The sequence below is a fragment of the Hyalella azteca genome, unplaced genomic scaffold (genome assembly GCF_000764305.2).
Source record: "Hyalella azteca isolate HAZT.00-mixed unplaced genomic scaffold, Hazt_2.0.2 contig5706, whole genome shotgun sequence".
NCBI classification, from domain to species: domain Eukaryota; kingdom Metazoa; phylum Arthropoda; class Malacostraca; order Amphipoda; family Hyalellidae; genus Hyalella; species Hyalella azteca.
In genome coordinates, this window is record NW_025935888.1 from 673,892 (window position 1) to 699,091 (window position 25,200).

Sequence of the window (25,200 nt, forward strand, 5' to 3'; positions counted from 1 at the left end):
AGATAGCTTGTCCGTTGTAAATAAACTTTTCACGGGCCATCTCCCAAACATCCGCCTAAGATGTTTTGGGGTGGTTTTAATGCTAAATGACTTGGACGACTCACTAACGTAGAGGGAATGATGAATAGTGATAAATACAAGGCTATTTTGGAGAGTCATTTGCTTCCTAGTATGACAAGGGACTTTCCTGATGGAGACGGTATTTTTCAGCAGGTTCACGCACCATGCCATACTTCGCGTAAAATGCGCATATTCTTTGAAGAAAGTGGACTGGATATTTTATAATGGCCTGGAAATTCTCCAGACATCAATTCCATTGAAAACTCATGGGCTATAATCAATCAAAGACTCCTGAAAGAAGACTGTTCGACAATGGCAAAGCTAATTAGTGCTGTAATTAGGACCTGGTATCTTAGAATAGAAGAATAGAAGTGTCGGCGTTGAAGACATAGGCCCATGGCCTGTTGCAACTGACGATGTGTTCAACGATGAGCAAGTGACTAAAATGTGTTCAACTTTGGTTGAATCCATGCCAAATTGTGTTCAAATGCTTGTAAAAGCAAAAGGAGGTCATATCTCCTATTAATTATTTCAGATTTTGTCCCACTGACATGTTTTTTTTAAATAAAACTTCAATGTGGCAAATAATTGTGTTATTTCAACCACTGTCCGAACTAATTTGCACAGAACTGTATGACATATCTGATTAGTCAACATTACTTATATACATATATTCCATGGAATATAGACATTTCCTATTAAACTGCAATTAAATAATAGTATATTTAAATTTAATCTCCTTTGAATCCAAATTACATGAAATTAAATTTAATGGAAACGTGTATGCTGTGATACAGTGTCATCCATAAATAATTTCATTTAATCAAGCTATCTGTCGAAATGTGTGTCATTATTTTCCAACTCGATTTATGATTAACGGATGAGGAATTTTCTCGGACACACAAAGGTCGGTCAACAAAAATCGTCTGCATTTATGATGAACAAGTTGGCGACACATTTTTACTCGTTAAAGGTGGTTGTGCCTTGAAAAAAACCTTAAACGTTATTGACTTGTATTTTTTGAAGTTTAATGACGTCTAGATTACTCGTCCGTACCTTTCATCGGATGGTAAGGAAAGAGCTAAGTTACTGTACCCTTGCCGTTGGGGTTCGCAGCAGACGAATGTTTGTATCGGCACCGAGGCACCTCAGGCTCAGTGTCACTCTAGCAGCTGCGTGGTGTCGTGGTGCGCTCTTTTGGCGTTGTTCTAGCTGTCGCCCGTTTTCGTCGACGTTGATAGGCTTTACCAAAATGAGTTCTCCGAAAAGAATTTGCATCATTGGATCAGGAAATTGGTAAGTTACTTATGAAGTATGTTTACAATATTTAGGACCNTTAATGCTATTTGACTTCTGGCTTCCAATTGAATATGAGGTGCTGGGTCAGTAGGTATAGGCTATCCCATTCCCAATGGCAATTTCACTGGCCCAAGGTGCTGTGAGACTCAGTGAGAGTGAGTGTCACAGTGTCAGTCATAGTGGCAAACCACAGATTTTTTAGAATCAGTTCATTTTTAATTTCCTCATTGAGTGATTTACCCAAGATTTAAATCAATTTCTTATGTATGATACTGCTGGTATCCAGGATACTTTACTGGTCTACTTATAGTTATAGGACTTACAAATGAACTTGAGGGAGAGTCTAAAAAACTCTCTGCTTTGCCACTATGGTGTCAGTACAGTATAGCCATATCCCAATGGCAATTCCAATCGCGGCCAGAGTTTCAATTTCATCAGTCTCTTACATAGTGACAAACCAGAGATTTTTTAGAATCAGTTCATTTTTAATTTCCTCATTTACTCTAAGACTTAAACCAATTTGATTTCTTATGTATGATAATGCTGGTACCTGGTATCCATGATACTTTACTGGTCTACATATAGGACTCAAGAATGAACTTGAGGGAGAGTCTAAAAAACTCTCTGCTTTGCCACTATGGGCCACTCTCTTATTGACAATCCCAGATTGAGTGACTCATCACCCATGGAATAGCAAATAGGCTATATCTCTTGATTTCCAGTATGAATTATTATTTAAAAAATAGAAAAGATCTTGGCCTTGAAAACCTGCAATAGCTGTAGCAATCTAGAATTTTGGGCAGAAGTTCAGACCCTTCAAATAACTGTAGCGTCTGTAGGTAGAGGCCTAGGCCCTAGGCCCCTAGAGCCTTAGACTTAGAGGCTATTATTTCATAAGTTATTTTTAGATATTCTACACAATGTGATGTTATTCATGTGTTTATGAAAATAAATTAGGCAAAGGGACAGCCTGGCAGGGGCCAACTTGCCAAGGGCTATAATAATTAGTAAAATATTTGAAATTATCTGTAAGCACAGGTATTTTTGTGTCATTTACAGATTGCTTCTGCCCAATTTTCCAGTTTGTTTTAACAGGATGACTTAACTGTTCTTCTAAAATCCAGCTAACGTTTTTGGATGAAGCAAGTGACCTAGCTGCAAGCTGGATACCTGGATTGATATCATTTTCAGAATTCTAGTGTGCTTGACAAGTTGACATAGTGAGGGCCTTGCGCTTTGCAGTGGTGCTGGCCTGCCAACTGCCAAGTGTCTTAACTCTTTAGTTAAATTCAAATACCATATTCTTGTAGCTTCAAGAGCATACACTTTACAGTTTAGAATTAGGCATAGAAAGTAAGGCTATCTACTTTCCAAGATGTCATTTGTAGAAAATGTTTACTTTTCAAGCTGCAACTAGAGCTTTTCTACCATTTTTAGAGCTGAAAGATTTACTCTAAATGAATCATCTCTTATCAAATTGTCAATAAAACTTTACAATACAGCCACAAGATTTACAATCTGCACAAAATATGTGACTTCAGTTTGGTGGTCTTACTATTTAAATATGGGCAGTTTAACATTGAGTTAGCAATTTGGTAGAGTTGGGATGTGCAGAATTTATTGGTATGGTAGAATTAACTCTGTGAGTTGAAGCACAACTCAAGTAGCCAATGAATTTATGTGGGTTGGAAATAATCATCTGAATAGAAGCTTGAAGTAGAGATATTTTTCATTTAATTTTTTGCGATACATATTTCTATTTTTTGATTCTGTAAAAAGCTGGTATTTCTATCAGTATGCAAAGTGAAGTACCTATAATTGGACATTTCAGTTCATACAATAGGCTAGGATTCATTTTTCATTTTGGTTTTCTTTTTGTCTGCAGGGGCTCAGCCATTGCCAAAATAGTTGGAGGAAATGTTAAGAAGTTGGATCATTTTGAAAATGAAGTTCGCATGTATGTCTTTGAAGAGGAAGTGAATGGACGGAAGCTCACAGAAGTAATAAACACAGACCATGAAAATGTGAAGTATCTGCCAGGTCATAAATTACCTGAAAATGTGGTGAGTTTATTGGCTATCTTCATTCCTTAACTATTTATATCTAGCATTTCAGTCCTGAAGATTGGATGTTGGATATAGATGTTTGAACCTCCTGTTAAATTTAATTATGTATTAACATTACACACAGTATTTCTCATTGTTTCGCACTCAATATCCACTATGAATGCATGCAAACAATGTTAAAATGCTTTGATGATATTTTAATAAGTGCTCTATCAAATTGCTTGATCAAAGAAGACTTATCTCTTCTAACAAAATATTATTCAGCCACTCAGTGTAACCATCATTTGTTATGGTATTTCCCATGAAATCCCCCCTTGCATTGCATCAGTGTTTTATGACTTATCTCAGATGCAGTGTAGAACTCTAGAGGCGTATTAAATTAACCTATACACATAGCATGTTGGAAAGGCCATCACACAAACCAATCACAGGCTGGAGGGGATGACTTCACAATCCCACTACCAATCACAGTCTGGAGAGGATGACCTCACAATCTCACCAACCTATCACAGCCTGTATAAGATGACATTACAACCTATCACTGTCTGGAGATGGATATGCATCTGCCCAAAAATGACGAACTTTATAGAGTATCGAACTTTATAGAGTATCGCAGAATTCAATGGATTTCAGCTTCTCTGTATTGTGAAGTGTTACAAGCTCCTATCAAGGAGCTTAAAAAGAGGCTGATTGCTGCAATAATTATTAGGATGGATTTATTAGTTTTCATGTTTCATAGCTGGTTTATTTATAACCGCATATCAACTTTGTCTGGATTTATGTTTGGCCTTGTGTAATCTTACTATAAAGCTTGTTCTCACATCTATGTGTGCTTCATGCTTATGATATGCAAGACCTAGTTCGTGCAGTGCTCAGTGTGCCGTTTTGTATGCAGTGCGTGGAATGCTTCTCTTCCTTAATCCTAAGCGTGCATTTGCATCAAAAAATACTATCTTTGGATCACTGTGTACGTCATGCCATTACCTGTGCTGTTGCGTAGTGTACATCAGAGATTGGGTGATCTTGCATGCACCACTTATAGTGAATAGATACTCAGACGCTTCACTGTCATGGACCCATGGCTCCACAACCGCGCTGTTATGAGGAGCGGATCTGTTACTGTCAGATGCGACGATCCCTCGTGGCCTGGGACTGCTATGCCCGAAACATATACTAAGGATGTTAACCTCAACAGCTAAAGCATTCATAAGGACAGTGTTATCTTTTACGATGAAGCTTTTAACCGCGTGTGCCATAGCTTTGCATGCTGTAAAATGTTTTAATTATACAGCTTTTCGATCGTGAAGTGTTACTTTAGATTCATTGATTCAAGCATACCTTTTATGTTCCAAAAATTATTCCTTCTTGCACAATAATTTCGAAAACGGCCGAAAAAAGGCCACCAATCTCGCAGATAGTTTTGCTCGCTTCGACACATTCTTTTGAACAATTATGATCGTGTCCTCTTCGTTTGGTTAAAAAAAAAAACAAAAGCTATGAAAGAATGTATACAGTATATTGTTTCTGGAATCGGGTAGCAACTTTTTTTTGTGCAACTTGCGATAGCCACCTGTAGGTAGAGGAAACAGCTCGAAAATTGAAGACGTAGGGACTGTGTTCCCTGACTGATGACAGTGGCCGAACTATAGACGTTGTTGCTTATTTATTTACGAGATAATTTTGAAAGGCGTAAAATTTAAGTTTCTGTCGTGCTTGATGAAGAGCGTGTTTCAAATTTCCGTAGTGATGCATTCTGATTTTCACTTACTCGTTTCTTGACTCCTTCAATGACAAATATAGTCTTTTTTATTCTGGCTTCTGTAGCGTGTGAAGTGAGCGTGAGTAGCGTGAAGTAGCGTGTGCATCACGTTCTCTAGCAAACAGAAATCGTTCGTAGAATGTGAAGTGACCACCTTCTTTGAGTTTGAGGTCGCGATTTCAGGACCTGTCGTAATCGAAAGAACAAATTTTGTAGGCCTGTCTTGCCATCGGAGATTTAGTGGTATAAATACCACTAAATCACAATCGAATCTAATCTTCACTTTTCCTCAGCCCCACTAAAGCTTTATCTTGTCTCTTCAAACGGCAAAATACACTTCAAAAGATTAAGAGGCATGCGAGGTCGCTCTTAACTTCTCAAGAAAGGTACCTTGCACATTCGTTCATAAGTAATATGTAGTTTACTCGTTAGTCATTTCCATGCAAACTTCCAACTTTCTCAATTGAGCTACCTTAGTGCATCTCGCACAATGTATTAAATAGAAAAGCGTTGTTCTGATGATGCACAAGTGTGTACTGATCTTATGGTGAATTTTTGGCAAGTAGACTACGAGCGGTCGCGAGCAGATCGCGTGCAATGTCAGGCCGCGATGTCGGAGCCAATGCTGCGTACTTGCTGCATAGTGCATAGCGTTCAACTCATAATAATTTTATTTACGTTGAGCACCAAGGGCAAAGCTCAACGTTCCCGAAGTAAGAGCACTAATATTTTCGGGGAATGAAACAGGCTGAAGATTTTTTGCGAAAGTATTAATGAGGTCGTCATGTAGGAAAACGTTACCTAAATAAATATTTTTGCTTCGACATTACCACAACAAGTAAACACAAGTAAATTAGTTCAGTGATAGAAAATTCAATGAACAATCATTGAGACCTGATGAACAGATGAAAAACTGTCGCTGTAAATACTGTTACTAGGCTACTATGGTTGAACTCGTCGATGAACGAAGGTTTGGGGCAGATGCCAATGCATGCCGTGACTCTACACTTCACCTGCTTGAGAATCCCGATAAACGCAGAGCAGATAATGCCTCATTACAGGGACGAAATATTTAAGTTCCACTCACCTGGGAATGAGAATTTTCGTCAAAAGCGTAGCTGATAAGAGCAATCGAAAAAATGGAAAATATGAATCTTTCCAATCAACTGGCAAAATGATTGTTCGACAAACCTAGCGTTATCGAGTGAGTTTTCTTTACACATTTGAGAAATAGCCAGTTTGGTAGTGAATTTTAGGCCATAAACTAAGACGATATGGAACATTCAAGGGGTTCCCCTTATTCCATTTCCCAAGACTGGGTTCCCCTGTCGTCTGTTCATAACTCTTTCCGTAACCTTGAGAGATTGCAATCAGCAACTAGTATTCACGATTAGATTGAGCAAAACATCAGAAAAACTATTTCGTCTATTAAATATAAATACTACATAAAAACTTTGAAATCGAGTGCAAGCATTGAATGTAAGTGTAAGCGCATGAAACAAAGATGCATGGTCAGGAAAATTCTTGTCCATCTAGACATCTAGTTGTGCAACAACGTATGTCGCCAACTATTTTTCATTTATAAGCTCTCATGTATCTCTTATTTATTTCGCCTAAGTTTCTGCTATTTTGTCGAAAAATATCGAAAGTTTCGAATATTTTTTGTTTTATTCATATTCTGTTTCAAATAATTAAAACGATGCCAAACATTTTTTATAATTTCTTCGGACGTATCATGTTTTGTGAGATCTGCGTATACCAGTGACGCAATTCATGTTTTTCTTGGGTATAATTTTTTTTGTAATCCTTACGGTGTCTATTTGAATGCCACGCTGTTGTCACATCAGTAACAATATACTTGAATTTTTCCTCCTACGGTGGCCGAGCACGGCTGTGCCTGAACCACTTGATAAGGCAGATACCGATACGCGATCTTCACTCAAAGAAGAAGAAAATCTTAAAAATAACTCGTTTTTTTTTTTTTGGTGCTCACTTTTTTGCTCTATTGGTGACTCGAAGTCATCAATATGACAATTCTTGCGTGGATTAATGAGTTCTAATTTACAGTATTCCTGAAGCGAGAAAAAATTCTAAATTTAGCTAAGCTTTATAGTTTATGTAACGAATTTCCCAGTGTCCCTGAGCATTACAAGTTAGCCGTGTTCGCAATCCTTCTTGTTTTATAGATAAAACTTTCTTGTATATAAGTTGCCGTGTTTGCAATCCTTCTTAGTCGCTATCAGGAGGTACCTACCAGCTTGGATATCTTTCAAAAGTTTATCATAACACAGTCACCACTTGTTCATCCACGCGTCATTTGGAATCACTTCTATTCATTGCATTGGATCTATATACATGGGGAGTTCATTGATCTGGCGCCTCTTTGTTAGTCTTCAATGACTGAAGGATATTGAGCGAGCAATTGCTTGGTTCCAGTCATTTTTTGTATTCTTCTGTCTTAGAGAAATGAAGTTTGTCAGTTCGTATGCGATATACGGTAGGTACTTGAGTTGAGTTTAGTCGAGTTGTTATGCAAATCACAATCACAAGATTGTCATTATTATTGTCGGTTTATGTCTCTAAGATGCTTGTATATTCATTCTAACACTATGAAGGTTAATTTTTGAGAACACGGTAGTAATGGATGGATATTATTATTATTATTTTAATTTCAATTGACATTTTTCAGCCTGCGCTATTTGCATGCGTCACTTCTCTGTCAGTTAGTAAATACGACGTTTTCCTGCGCATGGGATAACCCTTTCTTGCTTCGTTCGTGCGGCATCAATGGGCTTCCTCCTCCGCTACTTTTCAAATGAAACAGGTTCTGGCTCCCGACCGCGGTCATGCCTGGCAAGTGTTCACCAAGTGTCTGCTTACCTCTCCATTATCTAGGCCTCAACGTGTTGATCTTTGTCACGTTTCCAGTTCCTGCCAACTTTGTTCTTATAGTAGACCTAGGTTTTGAATAATCAAAGAATTCCTTTACAGATTTATATAATATATGCTTTCTTAGTATCCTTAGTATTTGTTTGGGACACAGCAGTCGTAGGCCACGATGGATCGCCGGGTATTGGGATTGGGATTGAGGTGGATCAGGATTGAGGTATTCAAACCGATGTAACTGACCTTAAAATTTTAATCTAAATTGAAATGTTTGTTCAAGATCATAATAAAGATGCTTCACGTGTAATAGTTGATATATTGCGTGAGGAGATAACTTGAATACCTACTTCTTGGATCAGCATAATACTAAATCTCGAATCGCATTCGTGTTCATTATTCCCCTGTTTATCCTGATTTTTTTGCGATTCAGTTCCATGGATACTAATTAAATAATTACAATTAATAAACGTGTCGTATAGTACAAATGCGTAAAATTTAGTTTGGAATGTTGTGACTATCATTAAAATGTCTCGGTATGGCGCCATTAGGCTGGCTCCTTATTTGGCTGGCCTTGGACCTTGATAACCCTAGCATCCTCCTTCACTGCGCATCACCGCAGCAAACAGTTATTTTGCCCGGGATTTCCTTATTCGGTGACTCGGCTTATCTTTCTAATCACGTAGCTTATTTCTAATCAGTACTGTTTAATTTTTATAGTGGCTTCAACAAGTCTAAGAAGCTTAGTATTTGGTGTCTAAAATGATTATGTAACTATGAAGTCGTGCTGCTAAAGCATTAGAACTAAACATTTTTCGACGAATATCTGAGAAGATGTGGTCACGCCCACGATGTGTAATTCTGTCACCGAAATGAATATCTAAATAGTTGGACCAATGTATCAGCTGATAACAACCTGTATTGGTCCTAAGTGAAGTGCCACAGATTGCGCTCCTTGTGGCTGCGTTGTTTGTTGACGCTTAGCAAATGTGCGCAGCAACTCTTCTCTCTGTGGGAGTATAGACTCTATGTGGACCCGGGACGAAATATTTGTCCATCTAAGTGTCGTCCAACAGGAGCAATCCCCGTGGCAGTGAGTGTTGGCGACGCATCGTATGTCGGAAATATTTTTCAATCGAAAAGTAAAATCGTATGACCGCGTCGCATCGTATGAACGTACATCGCATGACCGCGTCACATCGGATCACATACGTATACACAGCACAGCCTCATACGCTGCTGGAGGCCTCGCATGGACAAGCTTGTGATGCAATCTTCTCGGATCACGACCAACTTCAATCAATTCTCTTTTCAGCGTACACACAATTTCAACACAAATTCCAAAAAATTCAATAAATAATTAACTATGAAATTTTTCCTACGTCGGAATATTGGCGTTTCAAATTTAATCGAGTGTTAACGAGTTTCTAAGTTCCTTTGTTATCAAAAGTCACATGCAAAAGTGTAATGGTTTGTTTCGATATTTCACTTGGATTCCAAAACAAAGTTTACGACTTCTAATGTGATTAAATTCCTTTGCATTCAATATTTTCATTTGTAGCTATCAGCGGAATTGCAGCGTCATGCAGCGGCATGTATAAAATTCACATTCCACGCGTAATAAGATTTTTCGCGAAGTAAGCAAGTCGGCGCACATGAAGGAGAACGCATACTTTCTAATTCACCGAAGCAAAAATATTTATAATATGCTGACATAGCAGAACTCTTACTTGCTGACTTGGCTCTTGGTGAGACGAGATGTATGATGTGAGTGATGTATGACACTGTTTTCTTATTGTGTATGAGACACTGTGATGTATGGGACGCTGTGATGTATGAGACACTGTGATGTACGAGACATTGTGATGTATGAGACACTGTGATGTATGAGACATTGCAATGTATGAGACACTGTATTCTTATTGTGTAAGAGACACTTTGATGTGCTCCCTGCATCACAAAATATACAACTTATTGAAGATCGGGTGACATTACACTTTTTTTCGTCCTACCTCATCTACACGAGTGTCGGGAACACAAATTTGCTCATCATATCCATGTATAGTTTTATGTTGAAGTTGTTGCTCACGAGACATGGTTCAGAGACTGTTGCTGCTCAGGTGGCCGTCCCCGACGTGGTGGACACAGCTGCTGACGCCGACATTCTGCTGTTCGTGCTGCCCCATCAGTTCATCAAGACCATCTGTCGCCCCCTCGTAGGCACGCTAAAGCCTAATGCTGTGGGGGTTTCCCTCATCAAGGTAGCGTCTGCGAGATAATGCCTAAGACAAACTTGGTTAATTTACTTATTCATTTCATCTTTAGCTTGTTTTCAAAACCGTCCATCAGTTTGTTATGATGGTAATAATTTTCATCATAATGAAGAATAGCAAATATGAGTAAAGGTGATGTATTCTAGATGCTGAAAGTGGTAATGTTGCAGGGTTTTGACTCTGCGCCGGGTGGAGGCATTGAACTCATTTCTCGCGTGATCGGCAATCTGCTCAACATCCCCATGTCGGTGCTCATGGGCGCTAACCTTGCCAAAGAAGTTGCTGATGAGAAGTTCTGTGAGACAACTATAGGTGAGATAAACTTTCTTCTATATATTATTATTTGTGATGATCACGTCGGTTAGGACAAGTTATGCTTATAATGGTATACAAACCATGACTGAGCACGGCAGTGTGAGAAACCTTTCAATACTCGCTCAAAATTCTTGTTGTCTATAGAATTTTTTTGTGCTGCTTTTAGTCATGTGAGGACAAAAATAAAACATTATTCGTTCCTTTAATGTATTCAGTTATACGCTCCGTTGAATCTTTTCAATTTACTGTGTAGAAAAATTTCTCAGTGTATATGTTGATTAAATAGGAGTTATGTTTAATATGTTGGTTAAGCAGAAGTTATGACTAATATGTTGGTTAAGCAGAAGTTATGACTAATATGTTGGTTAAGCAGAAGTTATGACTAATATGTTGGTTAAGCAGGAGTTATGACTAATATGTTGGCTAAGCAGGAGTTATGACTAATATGTTGGTTAAGCAGGAGTTTGTTGTTGCAGGCTGCCGGGACCGCGAGCTGGCCAGGGACCTGCGCGAGGTGTTCCAGACGCATTACTTCAGAGTCGTCGTCGTGGACGATGTCGAGGCCGTCGAAGTTTGCGGGGCGCTCAAGGTGGCATCTCCTGCACTGTTTTCATTTCTTCCTCCGGGAAAATAATCGTATTTGTCATCTTAGAGAGCAAAAGTTACATTTCATTTCATTATTTTCCTTTGACAGAGAAAAAATCACTCTACGCACTGAATAAAAGGTACTTTCTTCTTACTATCTTCAAAGTGGCGTGAATAAAATCCCGTTTCTGTTTGTGAGACGAAGATGAATCTTTATCTCGGTATGAAATAACGTTTTCATCCTCAAAATCGAAAATTAAATGCTTCTCTCTTATGAAAAATAATATTATTTATTATATTATTTGCGGTGATCAAGACACCAAGATAAACTGCGTTTTGGGCTTGGTTTGGGCAACGAGTTTTTTGGCCTGATCCGACAAGTTACTGATTCTCGCACAAAACTCAGCTGACGACCGGCTTTGGAGACGAAATGACCGGGAAATGCTTCCGTGCTAATAAATTGATGCTGGATAATGTAGACATTGTTATACAAATAATGAAATAAAATTAATATGGAAGCATTTCCTAATACGTACATTTTTTGAATGCAGTATGAATTAATAGCGATCAGTTCCAGTCTCTTCGTCATGGTTTAAATGCATGTTAGTGACGACTACATGGCAGATGCTTATTAGAATGGAATATATCTTTTCCTAAAGCTAGCAAGTAATCATTTGATCATGTTGAGCGTTCATCGGTGTTTTTTAGAACGTGGAACCTATATAAGATTACCTGACACGTTCTTGTTTTAATGCGCACGTCTTTTTCAGAATATCGTGGCCACGGGCGCAGGGTTCGTGGACGGTTTGGGCTACGGCGACAACACCAAAGCCGCCATCATCAGACTCGGCATGATGGAGATTATCAAGTTCTGTGAGGTGACTGTTTAACTTCGTCAACTAGCCCGTGTCTTTTTGTTCTGGCATTGATAAAATTTGTCTTCAATTATGTTGTTCACAGAATTACTTTCGTGACGCGATCAGTAACAAGCTTATACTAAACTTGATGAATTTTTCCTTTGCAATTATTAGTTCACTCCAATTTACGAAGTGTATCTATATAAGAAAGTATCGTTTTGAATCTGAAAACAGATGTGCAATGACATATCAATGATTTATTTTAACATCAAAATTGTACTTTATTCTGTTATTTTTTAACATCTCAAGCACTGTAACAACAGTTTTGACTTCATTCTTTGAAGCCGCAGTCCGCTCAGGTCTGCGATATTTACAAAGAATATTTTACTTATTATTAGGTGTTTCTTTTACAACAGAAACATTGGGTAGTCGCAGGCCGCAAGTTCTGGGCTGTACTGAGGATGAGCGAATGTTTTCCATTAGTCACATGCAGACGAGCGTTGTCTTGCCGCAAAACTGTGCATTTGCTCAACCTTTCCTTCACTCATAATGTTTTGTCCCTAAACTACTCAGATCTCGCGATGGACTATCTATGGATATCTTATATCTATCAAAGAAATTTTATAACAGCCCGTATTTCAATGTCGGTGGCCGTCAAGATTATCTGAAGCATAGTAAAAGCTCAGTAAACAGGATGAATAATGAAGAACACAACTGTTAATTGCGTCAGTGCAAAGGAAAGAAGTGTAGGTACCCAGTGCGCATGCGCAGATCGCAGCACTGCGCCCGCATTGTGGCTAAACGGCATCTTGTTGAAAAACAATTCAAATATCGGATGCCTCTTTGGTCCCATGTTTTAATCTTTATTAAGTAGCACTAGCGCAAACGATTTATCTAATCAAAAAAATATTCCCAGAAAATCCATGTCAGGTTTTCATCAGAAATCTTTACATTTTTTCGCAAGAATGACAATGATTGGCTACATACATCTTCTTAATCCAAAATGATTATAAATCAATTTGTTTTTGTTTCTAAATTTAGTGGAACTTCGTTTTCATTGACTGTTTATTGCAGGTGTTTTATTCTGGATCACAACTTGGAACTTTCTTCGAAAGTTGTGGCATTGCAGACCTCATCACGACTTGCTATGGCGGCAGGAACAGAAAGGTCGCCGAGGCTTTCGTTTCTTCAGGAAAGGTAGGAGTCTACGAAGGCTAATTTTATGCGGGAAGAACAAACCTTCATTCCTACTTATTAAATTAAAATACCATTATGTATTAGCGTAGAATTAGCTGCCGTGTTAATATTTCTGTAAGCTTAGCCTGCATTATGAATCTTTAGCTTTCAGCTTAAAACCTACAGTCAAAGAATAAATTTACTTGAGAATCATACCCCGATGTGTGTGTCAAAATATGTTCCTCAACTTTCCTGTGCGCATTAGTGATGAATATCAGCAAATTGACGTGTCAATTTAACATGCTAATAATCTACATGCTAATTTTGCTTCAAATCTTCCTCTTCAAATTTCAGACAATTGAAGAGCTCGAAAAGGAGATGCTTAATGGGCAAAAATTGCAAGGGCCACAAACGGCTGCGGAAGTCAATTTTATGCTGAAATCACAGAAAATGGAGGACAGGTATTCTTAGTTTTACTATATTGGAGGCATTTGCACATCGTTATGTTACTGTCTCCAAAACTTTCATCATTGTGCCATTTTTCTGCATCATTACTCGTTATATTCAATTTGAATTTATAACGGGTTTATTCAAGATAACGTAGAAAATCTATAGTCAGATAAATCAGTCATCATCTGACCAGATCTTCATACCTAGAACCAAATGTGTATGATTTATTAACATATCGCATAGAGTGTAACTTTTCTGAGTTATTGTTGACTCGTTGGTTTGTTCCTTAGATTTCCGTTGTTCACTGCCATCGACCGGATCTGTAAAGGGGAAATGGGACCTGACCAGATGATTGAATGTATACGCAACCATCCCGAACACATGTAAGTGCCATATTTATTTTATTACTCGGACAATCTTATTAGTGCTTTTTTATTATCACCGTCAGTATTCAGTTAATTATCAAGTTTTTAATACGTTATGGTGGTAAACATTAGGAGAACTATTGGTAACGTCGACGATCTTTTAGGCAGGTTGAGTCTTTGGTGCTCACGGAAGTTTTATCGGGCGAGTCGAGTGTTTAACCCTCTACCGCCGTATGTCATTCTCCGGGAACATAACTCTTAACTTGAATTATACGTAAACTATTGTGTGTAACAACCTGAGGACGTGTGTACGCAACAAAGAACATTTTAAAGTTGTCGTACGTGGCGACAACTATCAGTGCAAGTCATTTTGCGCTCACTAGAACGTATCCTTTTCGGGAAGTAGGCTTGTGACAATATTGCTCCGGTTACTCATGTCAGTCGGTAGAGGGTTAAATTGAATTATTTTCATGCATTGAGTATGGTTTGTGACATCATTATTGTTCTGAAGTAACTTCTTATTTTCCTGATGGTGTTGCCAATGCCGTGTTGCCTTGCTTCCCGTGTGTCGTGCGTGAGCGTCGCCTTTGGGTGCTTTATCGTCCATCGCTGTACACGTACTCTTCATCCTTTGCTGTTCCAATTATACAGCTGTCTACTGCGTAATCTTCATCTTTAATATATATCATCCGCTCTAATAATTTAAAATTCTTGTGTTTGTCTTAATGAAAATTATACAAAAGGGTTAGCTTGAGCACTCAAGGGATTGTGTCCCGATCATATATTGAAGTTAGTTGCAAACTATCGCTTGTTCTGGGTGTATGTTTTCGTTGATTATCCCAACATGTACCATACTTTATCTTGTCTTTACTCAATTCTCTAAGTCTAAAGGTTGAGCGGAAATGAGTCTTAAGTAAAATCTATCATTAAGCAAATTTTATGAACCACGATATTTTAAAAAAGTTTTATTGTAATTGATCTTTTTGGGGCACTTTAATTACAGGATTTTCTCTCAATAGATTTAAATTTTTTTTCTTTCCCCGTTGAGCCGAAAAAAATCCTCGTTTTTTACAGCAGAAAATCCCATAATAACTGACAGCATCTTCATATTGCAGGTACTCTATTGCAAGTATGACCCTGGTAATCTAAAGGCTTTCGACGTGCCTTGGATTACTCGCACATTGAATTCAATTTTCTTGAACTGCGAGTTGAATCTAAATTCATTAATATAAAAGGCGTTTATGATTGAACACTCATAATAATAAAATTTTGTAGAAAATGATTCTCTGTGACGAGTAATATGAGGCAAAAGTTTGATTTAGCTATAATATAGTTTCACTCAGTGACATCTTGGTTCCTTCTTCTTTTAGGATACCAAACTGCTTTAAATACACGGCCACATCCTAGAGAATTTCGCTCCTGGGCTGGACTGCCTCGATGGTATGTCGTCTTTTTCTTCTCTTCTCCTCCTGCTTATCTGGCTTATCGTTGTTGCTTTTGGTTACCTGATCCTGGCAAGCGCTAACGGACCTTTGCTCTGCGGCCCAGCTTACTGAGATGCTCGTACCTGCGCTCCTGTCAGTCTGTACGGCTTGACGTTCCGTAGCATTCCAGAATTATTAATTCATTACGAAAAATTAATTTAAGTACGGTGGTGTACCTATTAGTTACCTATCTAAGTTGTATGTTCAGGGGCCATGCTTTCAAAACTCGCTAAGTGAACATAAGTACTTACGCTCTATTTTCTTGTCTATGATTGGTGGATTTTGCTTGAAAGGCCGTCAATGATTGGCTGATGAACTTACGATCTCTTAACTTTTTTTGAAAGTATAGGGCCAGGTACATAAAAAAATTAGATTGAAATCAGATCGTTCTGACTCAACATCGTATAATAGGTAGAGCTCTTATTTGTTGAATGAGGTGGCACGGAGACGAGCGACCGTGAGAGCAGTTCAGTCCGGAGCGGAACCAGCGATGCTTAATCAACGCTACTCAATTCTTCTGATTGCATCCTCACCAGTTTTGAGACCATCTTGTTGTTTTCACGCAATAAATTGCATGGACTGTGCGTTTCGGAACCTTTTCCCTCCTTTTCTTCCACTCGTGCTGATATTTTAATGAAGCGCGCTTTCCTCCTGAAGAGGACCAAACTTGAGCTGATTTAAATTTCTTAGATGATTTCGAGTCTTATCCGATCTATCTACTGGTAGATAAATCTGCCTGGTTACCCGGCAAGGCTTAACACACTTCTTTGGTTGAACGGGCGTTCCAAGCTATCTGATTATTTGAGTTCGTTACACATTTCGGGGCTTCATCATATATAATTGCATGTTTTTTGCCCTGAAATCCTCAGTTCATCCATCTAGAAGTTGGATTGTTATAGACATGAAAATGCCCAAAGTTATTGATGTTTTATTCATTTTTCTTTTCCATTTTCAAGTTCCGGGTTCTAGCCCTCTAATTTGTTCAGTCCTCGGCTGCTCTCATTATTCAACTCCAGATCCCCATTTCTACTATAATTTTCGTCACGGTGCAGCTGTGCATCCTTGAATCTTTTGGTTACACTTGGCAGGTAATGCATGATTTTTATGGGTTTAAGTTGACACGCGGTAGAAAATGGTTTCATTGTAACTTTACCCTGTTAACGCGCTGTTGGTTTTTAGACACTTGGAATTTGGTGCGAATTTTAACGGACTTTAGTTATTTGTTGCTTTTACATTTTTTTTTTTTTTTGATTTCTTGAAGCTTAATAAGTAGCCTTGGTCGCATTGTTTACAACTGTAAAATTAGCCATCCCTGCTTAGCTTTGCTTCAATTCTTTCTAGTAATGACTTGCGCTCTGCAATCAATTACGTTCATTATATCTCACGATCTTCCCTTCATGCTTCGAAGATGTTTGACGTCCAAACTTTAGTGAAGACTTGAAACATTTGCTGAAGGGTGAGTATTCAACTTTCTAACAACTCCAACATGTCAGCTTAGCATTTTATTTTCTTGCATAGAAATTTCAGTCGTTAGCTTTTCCTTAGTGAAGGAATTTACGAATCTGTTGGTTTGAGAGCGGAGTTGAAGACGTGTCTGCATCTAATTCCTGAACCTGACGGGACTTGTTTTTTTTTTCTTAAATTTTGCTGTAGATGCAAGTATTGTCATCATTAGTGTCCTAGTTTTCATTTTCTTTAAAATAGCTAGAATTAAGTTTTTCGTAGCGTAACGGTTTCCTCTACCACTGTCGCAGAGGTCATCGTAATGATTATTTTGCTAATCTATCGTCATTAAGATGCCGTAAAACAGTATATTTGCAATAAATTTCTTTCATGTGATCATTACCCGTATTAATTGATCAACATTTTGTTTGAAGCTTGAAATCTTTGTTTACAGCTGCAACTTTGACATCAAACATGTCAAAATCTCTGGGGTGAATTAAGATCTGGCGTCAGGCGGGGCAGCTGCAGGAGCTTCTCTCAGAGGCAGGACCGTTCGACGCACAACTGCTCACGAGACCACAACCTGCAGTTACTTTTTTCTTCGCACAAGCGGCTTTTGTGCCTGAGCGTAACGAGAGAACTAGGGATTCAAGAAATGGTCATTATTTACCATTAATTATAATGAAGTCACTCCACTGCCGGTAGCTGTTAACAATGAGCAATGAATATTGTTATGTAATTAGCATTTATTGGTGCTAGAAAGTTTCGTCGCTTTACTTGGAGAGTCCTCAGTACGAAGTGCAATGTTTAATGTATCTTGTTGAATGGTCTTGATATAGATATTACAAAAAAAATAATGAAGTAAATTCACCTTTCTTCTTTCAAGAGGATAGATGTGGAAAACAGTCGCAGTTCACGATTTTGTACAGAGATCAATTATAAAACTTGCTGGATTAGTTTCCAGGGGAAAATATTTACTTTAGATATCCAAGTTACGGTATACAGTGAGAATAAATCTATTGACTCTGCCATCAGTGAACGATTGGCGTTTGACGATTATACCAGGAATACTATCAAAGGTTCTTCATGAAAGTAATCGAAAATCGAAATAAATCCGTTCAAACTTGTTTGGAAATGAATTATGTATAAAAAACTTACGACTAGTCTTTGTATACCGGCAAATATTCATCTGGATCTGACAATGATATTTGGACGTAAGACCTTAATTACAAGGAAACTAACTTATATATAATTTAATTATCAAGGACAAGGCCATACTCTTATTGATTCGAGTTATCCTAGTTGGCTTAATGGGAATTTGTGTTAATCAACTCTATTTTTAATGAATATTGTTACTTCAAACTGTCTTCGTATTTTGTACAGCCTTATAGTAGTAACTATGCAATGAGGTGACGCAGCCGGTGTTGACTTGAAAGACGTGTATACAAATAGAACGATTTATTAGCAGAAGAGCGACATATAACTTACAGTGCATTAAATAATAAATAAATAGCTGTAAGAGGCAGTGGTGGCATCACTTAAGAGTTAATTTACGACCTTTGGGTCGATGAATAATACAGTTAATGAAATAATGAAGAGATGAATGTCATTATTCACTACATGAGTAACAAATAAATTTCTGCCTCAATTAAGATAAGAACGCAGATTCAACGAAATTTAAAATCTAGCCTAGTTTAAAAACTGACATTTTGGAAGTTGCGATGAGAAATGGAACGTGTATTCATTCAACACATAAAAACGCCATCTGTTACATACGCAAGTTCACGAAGAAGCCTTGCTCAGACGAACGGAAACTGTGTTGCTGTTGGTCTCGATAATGAGCGATGTTTGCGTCCGTCTTAACGGGTGCCGACACTGAACAGCAGCTCTTAGCGCGTGAATGAGTCTGAACACTTGCTTCACCAGATTACTTCACCCGTCAGCTTGGCTTCATTCACTCCGTGCATATAAGAATATTAAAATAAGACAAGATTACATTGCAATATAAAATAAATACAAGAATATGTCTTTAAAAATTACGATCATCATAAGTAGATGCAGAATCCATACATTTAATGGTTTAAACTGAGCAAGATATGGAATGCACATGAATGATGGCAACCACTCACAGAATTGCGCCTGAAAGGAAACGCATACTGAGCACTGCCTCTCTATTTTATCCAAATTTGTCTGCACATGAGCATTGATTTTAATAATTCACATGCAAGTTCTCTTATAAACCTTTTATCCTTTTGGCAAGCAATAAATGAATGATCTTTAAGGCTACATGCATATGAAAAGGACATTAACACGAGTTATCTTCAGAAGACTGAAGTGTTGAAGGTTGAACTAACTCCCTCACAATTTACATTAAATTGTATGTAGGACTCAAATTCTTAAAGGAAATCAATATTCCAAAATTATCCATCTACATAATTTTTTTTTCTTCAAAATATCTTCATTTGACAGAAAACTGATGAAAGTAATATCACAAATTGGAATAGTACAAGTTAATACTTCCCACGTGCAGCAAATCATATTCTGAAGGCTACGTAACGTCATGACTGTGGCACGAGAAGTAACACAAGAGGAGTTAATTTGCTTTAAAAGTCACACTCGACGACTATGATGCAGAGCATGAAAAGAAATCTGTCCTAATCTCGTCATACAAGGCCTTGCAATAAAAACAATATTCAGATCTCATGTTTCGTCGAGAGAGCAAAATAAAACGTTGTCAGTGACCAACGACTAGCGCGTGACGTGATGATGCAGGTTCCATACCTCTAATGAGATCATATAAGAATATGGAGCGCGATCCGAAAATAAATAGTAGAATCTAAACAGCAAAACAATAATAAATACTATGATAAAATAACAGCTTAACTGTGAGCAATGCTCCAGAATAACTTAACAGTAAGCGCCTTCACCCGTAACGTTATTTGGTCGACACACCTTAAGGCAAGCAGCCTTGTTCAGGATTCAAGTTCTGAGCTTCTAACGGCACAAAAAAGCACAAGTCATTATAGATCGTTTTCATAGCAACGAAACCTCTTTTAAAGATTAACAGAAACCATGCGGCAATTTAATGTTTTTAAAACGGTCTGATCTGAATAATATTAAACATATCTATTTACTGTGAAAAATATTTTCGTTCAAATTGGCTGGACATTTTTCTACAGCATGATTTTGTCTTGCTTGAGGAACACTGCGAAACGTGAGCAGCTTAATAGGTCACCCATCGAACGGCGGGCCAAGATACACCATAGAAACTTCAGTGTTTCCATACACGGCTGAGACTGATGGATACAAAGTCATTTTCGTAGGAAGACCTGCAACAACAAATGTAAATAAATAATAAAATACCAGTTATGGCATTCCTGCAACATACTAATGACTAAAATGTCTGTGGTTGTGATAGTACAAAAATTTGTTTATTTTATAATTGTATACACAAAAAAATATTGCCACCATTGCGCATTTCTTTACTCCACATACTATTGATGAAGACCCTGCAATGTAACAATTTCACAATTTATTTTTCATAAATATGAGATAGATTTTGCAATGCTTTTTTTTGCAAAAACTTACCACGGAATGCAACTCCAAGAAACTCATAATTTTTTTCAAAAGATAGAGTGTTGTCTTCACAGTCTAATATTACTCTTATTCTTTCACCAACCTGAAAGTAAAGTCAGTTTGCTTAGCAGTTTAATCTGAATTGCAATTTTCTCAGGTTTCCATCTGTCAATTGAATCAATTTCATGAAAGTTCAAGTTAAGCATTTTACTCCTTTTAAATAATTTGGGTTAAGCCCGATAATTACATACTGCAATTTATATATCTACAATAATAAAACATGTGTGGTGGTACACATTGCTCTTTAAAATAAATGAATAACAATGAGCATCACAGATTAAATTCACATTGTCAATTCACTTTCATATACATCTACATCAGCTATCAATTTTAATATTCAACAAAATCAGTAGTACAATATAATAGAAATTTGGGACATGTACTTGATATTTTGGAGCATTGTTTAGAAGAGGATAGCAGCCCAGAGACTCGCCATTATGCAGCAAGTGATTATCAACCAGGTTCCAGCCCCAGGAGTGTTCATCTGATCCAAGGAGTGCTACGTAGCCTGGGCACTGCATGGGACTTTCTTCAGTAGCGATGCCCACAACTGCCACGGTTCCTAGAGGTCCTTCCCAGACCACTTCCCATGCATGTCTCCCAGCCCTGAAGCCTATTTTACTTCTTGCTCCATCTGTACTTTGAGCTACAGGGTTACGATGGAGAGTGAATTTATTGGGTTTAATGTAAACATTTCTTGAACAATCATTAGGATTCCATGCATGATAATAGGCTCTTAGTTTTGCCATGTATGTTGGAACAGATGAGAGTAAATCTGACTTCAATGCTTCTTCAGCAAGCAGATTTAGACAATGCATTCTCCATACTTCATTGTTTTCATCACTTAAATATCTGTGCCAGTTTCTACAAACCAACAAACACTGTCTCAACTGACTAACTTCAAGGTATGAGAATATAACTTCTATAATGTGATCAGGTAAGTGAGACCAGTTCTCCATTATACCTGGAAATAAGAAAAATTAATAAATAAATAAATTACTGTTCAGCATAACCAAGAGATTTATTAATTTTGATTAGGTTTATTGAATTATGTTCAAGTAAATTTACTTATCAGCTTCAACACAAGAAATATAGGTAGTAAAAATTTTGCTGGTCAGCTAGGTTTCTCACATAAGAGTAAGATCTAAATAAAATTTTCTGACATGTCAGTCAGACATATATGATTTCAACATGCAAAACTACAATTTGACGATTTGTAACAATTCTAAAATTAGGTAGTAGTAGGATAGCTTGCTTGTGCTTCAGTAATAAAGGTTTTTTGTGGTATTAAAGGTATAGTTTTATTTATTTATTTTCTATTTTCATATTTTATCATAAAGGTAATTTTTATGATAATAAAAATTGTCATTGCCAGCAAGGCAGAAGATCTCTCTATTGCTGAAAATTTTTCAAATGTTTCATCACCTGCAAGGGGTAGAAGGCCTCAAGTGTACAGCTCGCTGAATCTGGTTCAAAAGAAGCAGCATTAGCATCTCAGAGACAAAGTGGCAAGGAGGGACAGGTGAAAAAGAAATGAAGGCACTGGAGCAATAGGTTGCTTGCACATGCCATCAGCCGCACACACCATAGAGACAGAAGGGAGATTCAAGGATTCCTGCCTACATGATTGCTTAGTCCCACAACTGAGAACTGCAGTCAATTAGTGCAAGCTCAGGTGGGCTTAGGAACAATGCCCATAGCAGCATAAAATCCCATAGGACCTCTGACAAGCACAGGCAGAAGCCCCTCTTCTGAAAGGTTCCACAAATAAAATAATTTCAAAACTGTGAATAAATCAACATGAAGTTGAGAGAGAATTAAGGCAAATAAATCCTCTTAAATGATAAATATTTACTTAATTAATGCAAGAATTCAGTTTAATAAATAAAATACTTTTGTGTTCATTAGCAGTGAAAAAATTATTGAAAGAGCCTTTCAAACCCACAGTCAAAATAAGGACTCCCTGTTACGGTATAACTTGCAAGTTCATGTCACATTTGTTTTTTTTAAGCAATATACCGGTAGCCATCATATCACATTTATATATTACTTGAGCTTGAACAGCCCTCCCAGTGCTGTATTTAGCTGCATGATTTGCCTATTTCAACATGCAGCTGAAATAATTTTGATAAAGCTTCCCATCCAACTTTATGAGATACAAATTTAAAATATGCATTTAAAAATTAATTTTTAAAGACAACACTTCCAAAGAATCCAGTGTCTCCAATCTCACAAATGTACAACGAATTTCTCATTTAATTTTCAAATTAAAAATTTAGTTTTTCAATTTTTTTTAATATATAAATTTTTTAATATATAATTTTTTCAAAATTATTTATTCTGTTAATTGATTCATGCATTGCCTATTAAATTTCGATTACAAGATTTGTAGCAGACAGACAGACAGACAAGAAGTGAAGTTAAAGAGAAGTGTTATAAAAACAAAGAAAACTCCAGAAAAATTTCCCATATCTCTATTGGAAATGTTTCCAAGTCCAGCTCTATCTCTAGTTACAAAAAATCTAGAACACAAATAGTCAGAAGTTAATATGCTCAAAATTTAAATGTAAAAAATAAAAAAGGAGAAACCTAAATTTACAAATAAAAGACAGAGTAATAAAGTAAACCCTATCTATTCACAATTTTTAGCGGATAAGAGATCAAAATGGCATTTAAACTTGCCCTTTCTTTGAAAATGTATAACAATTCTAAAATATGCAGATCAGTAGTACCAGAATGGCACTGTCATAATGAGGAATGTTGCATTGTTTAGTGTGAATGTGCATAGCCAAATGAGGAGAGTGCAATAGTAACAACCCAGTCCAACAACTCCTCCCTTTATGCTCTGCAACCCTAGAATAAAGATTGTGTGACATCATCCCAAAATATGCAGATGCATATTGTGCACAACTATATTTATAAACTAGAGGCAGAAGGCACCGTCAAACGGGGTGAAAAGGGAAAGTTTTGAGCATTTTTTGTTAATACCTTCTTACCATGAAACATTTCAGAAACAAGTTTAGGCTCATATTATAGCTCTTTGAGAGGGCTATTGAATGGCATCTTCAAAAAAATTCCATGTGGTATTTGTAAGGCGTTAGATGCAATATAAAAGGCTCCTGAATTAATCTTGAAATGGGGTAAAAAGGGACACTTGAAATAAAACTCAATTTCAAACATTTGAAGCACGCAGAGTGTACTCCTCTATTACCAACAGTACTCTGAAGTCCTCCTCTTTCATTGTAGATGATGTAGATATAAAATAAATGATATTTTCTGTGATTTTTACTTGTTTTTCCTTTATTGATATGATATTACCATATTCATTAATTACCGTATTATTAATGTGATATTACTGTATCCATGGACATGCCATTGAGCATTAACAAGAACCTTGTCCACTGCAAGCTTCATATCAGCAGCCATGTAGAATTTCTTCTGTATCTGTAAGCTTACAGGATGGTTTGTAATTTTGCACAATTTTAATTGAGTCTAGTGATTTCACTATAACAAAAAAGATTGAGAAAAACATACCTGAAACAGAAAATAATGTTTTACTGACAACCATCATATGTTTTGAAGAAATAAATCGCAGTTTAGATCAATTACTTTTCATTCAATGATGCCCGGTGCACAATTCTATATATAGCATTCTTTGTACAATTTTGTGACGTCCGATGATGCACTAACTTTTCGATAAGTGAATTTTTTTCGCCGAGCAAGGTAAATTTAATCAAAATTCTTTGTTGTTAATCAATTTTTTTGTTAACTGGAGGCTTTGCTAACTGAGGTTCTACTGTGAATGCATTTTTAAGGGTGTCCCCAATTACCCCGGGAGGGGGTCCCTTTTTACCCCCTTGCGCGGAAATGGCTGCCATTTTTTTTGGAATGAGATAGGCAAATTCTGTCAATTACGTTTTCAAGCCAACACCTGGGTACAACTTTTATGTAAGTAAAATTTTTCAATACGGCAAATATTTTTTTTGCTCCAAACTTTAGCAGAGGTACTTTTCCAAAATCACACTTTTCATACTTTTTTTCAGCTATTTTTTTAGAGATAGTAAATGTTTGATTTCTTGACTAGCTTTATACATAATAAATAGTAAAAATGTTGAAGTTTACGCCACTATTTTTAGTTTTGCAATATTTGAATACTTTAGCTGCTACAACATTTCTACAAGATGTGGGACGCGCGTCCCTATTTACCCCGCCCGTCCCTTTTTACCCCGTTTGACAGTAATTTTTTACACTGTGCTGATTTTTCATTTTTATAGAAAGATATTAGGCAAAGGCAATAACAATTTCTGCAATCATGGGCATTTTTGTCTCATCCATGAGTGCCCTCTGCCCAATTTCCAAAAATGGTCAGCAACCACAATGACTTCTAAATACCTATTCCTACATATTTTTAAAGATGTGAACCAGGGGCTCAAGATTTTTTTGCCTCTGCTTACAAATAGGTCTCTGCTTATGAACTGATTTTCAGCTTAGCTTACTAAGCCATTCTCTATTGTTCACAGCATTCATTTTTACTCTTATAATTTGGCCA

At 37.1% G+C, this 25,200-nt stretch overlaps 2 protein-coding genes across 4 annotated transcripts; one reads left to right on the forward strand and one right to left on the reverse strand.

The window, feature by feature from the left end:
- The first annotated feature begins 968 nt into the window (after positions 1-968).
- LOC108675416 (glycerol-3-phosphate dehydrogenase [NAD(+)], cytoplasmic) lies at positions 969-18,378 on the forward strand. Of its 3 annotated transcripts, none has more exons than XM_018163442.2 (11): positions 969-1,356; positions 3,245-3,422; positions 10,188-10,328; positions 10,511-10,652; positions 11,132-11,244; positions 12,011-12,118; positions 13,172-13,294; positions 13,628-13,734; positions 14,014-14,106; positions 15,163-15,203; positions 17,470-17,518. In XM_018163442.2, the coding sequence occupies exons 1-10, from the start codon at positions 1,091-1,093 to the stop codon at positions 15,182-15,184; spliced, it is 1,293 nt and encodes a 430-aa protein (XP_018018931.1). In that variant the 5' UTR covers positions 969-1,090; the 3' UTR covers positions 15,185-15,203; positions 17,470-17,518. The 3 variants fall into 3 exon arrangements, with proteins under 3 accessions (XP_018018931.1, XP_018018922.1, XP_018018916.1); XM_018163433.2 differs by lacking the exon at positions 15,163-15,203 and adding an exon at positions 15,459-15,528 and having other exon boundaries at positions 970-1,356; positions 17,470-17,533; XM_018163427.2 differs by lacking the exon at positions 15,163-15,203 and having other exon boundaries at positions 971-1,356; positions 17,470-18,378.
- An 80-nt stretch (positions 18,379-18,458) lies between these two features.
- Positions 18,459-22,531, reverse strand: LOC108675435 (F-box/SPRY domain-containing protein 1). Its single transcript, XM_018163455.2, has 4 exons — positions 22,077-22,531; positions 21,035-21,615; positions 20,604-20,694; positions 18,459-20,344 (listed from the first exon to the last, which is right to left on the reverse strand). The coding sequence occupies exons 2-4, from the start codon at positions 21,608-21,610 to the stop codon at positions 20,247-20,249; spliced, it is 765 nt and encodes a 254-aa protein (XP_018018944.1). The 5' UTR covers positions 21,611-21,615; positions 22,077-22,531; the 3' UTR covers positions 18,459-20,246.
- Positions 22,532-25,200: the final 2,669 nt, after the last annotated feature.

What these genes read in the sequence shown, in the direction of transcription:
- LOC108675435 (XM_018163455.2), bottom strand. Translation starts at nt 21,610, where the DNA reads ATGGAGAACTGGTCTCACTTACCTGATCACATTATAGAAGTTATATTC. An exon ending in ACAATGCTCCAAAATATCAA is followed by an intron (nt 20,695 to 21,034) that starts GTACATGTCCCA and finishes CTTTACTTTCAG; the next exon opens with GTTGGTGAAAGAATAAGAGT. An exon ending in TCTTGGAGTTGCATTCCGTG is followed by an intron (nt 20,345 to 20,603) that starts GTAAGTTTTTGC and finishes TTGTTGTTGCAG; the next exon opens with GTCTTCCTACGAAAATGACT.
- LOC108675416 (XM_018163427.2), top strand. Translation starts at nt 1,091, where the DNA reads ATGACGTCTAGATTACTCGTCCGTACCTTTCATCGGATGGTAAGGAAA. An exon ending in ATAAATTACCTGAAAATGTG is followed by an intron (nt 3,423 to 10,187) that starts GTGAGTTTATTG and finishes GTTGCTGCTCAG; the next exon opens with GTGGCCGTCCCCGACGTGGT. An exon ending in GTTCTGTGAGACAACTATAG is followed by an intron (nt 10,653 to 11,131) that starts GTGAGATAAACT and finishes TTGTTGTTGCAG; the next exon opens with GCTGCCGGGACCGCGAGCTG.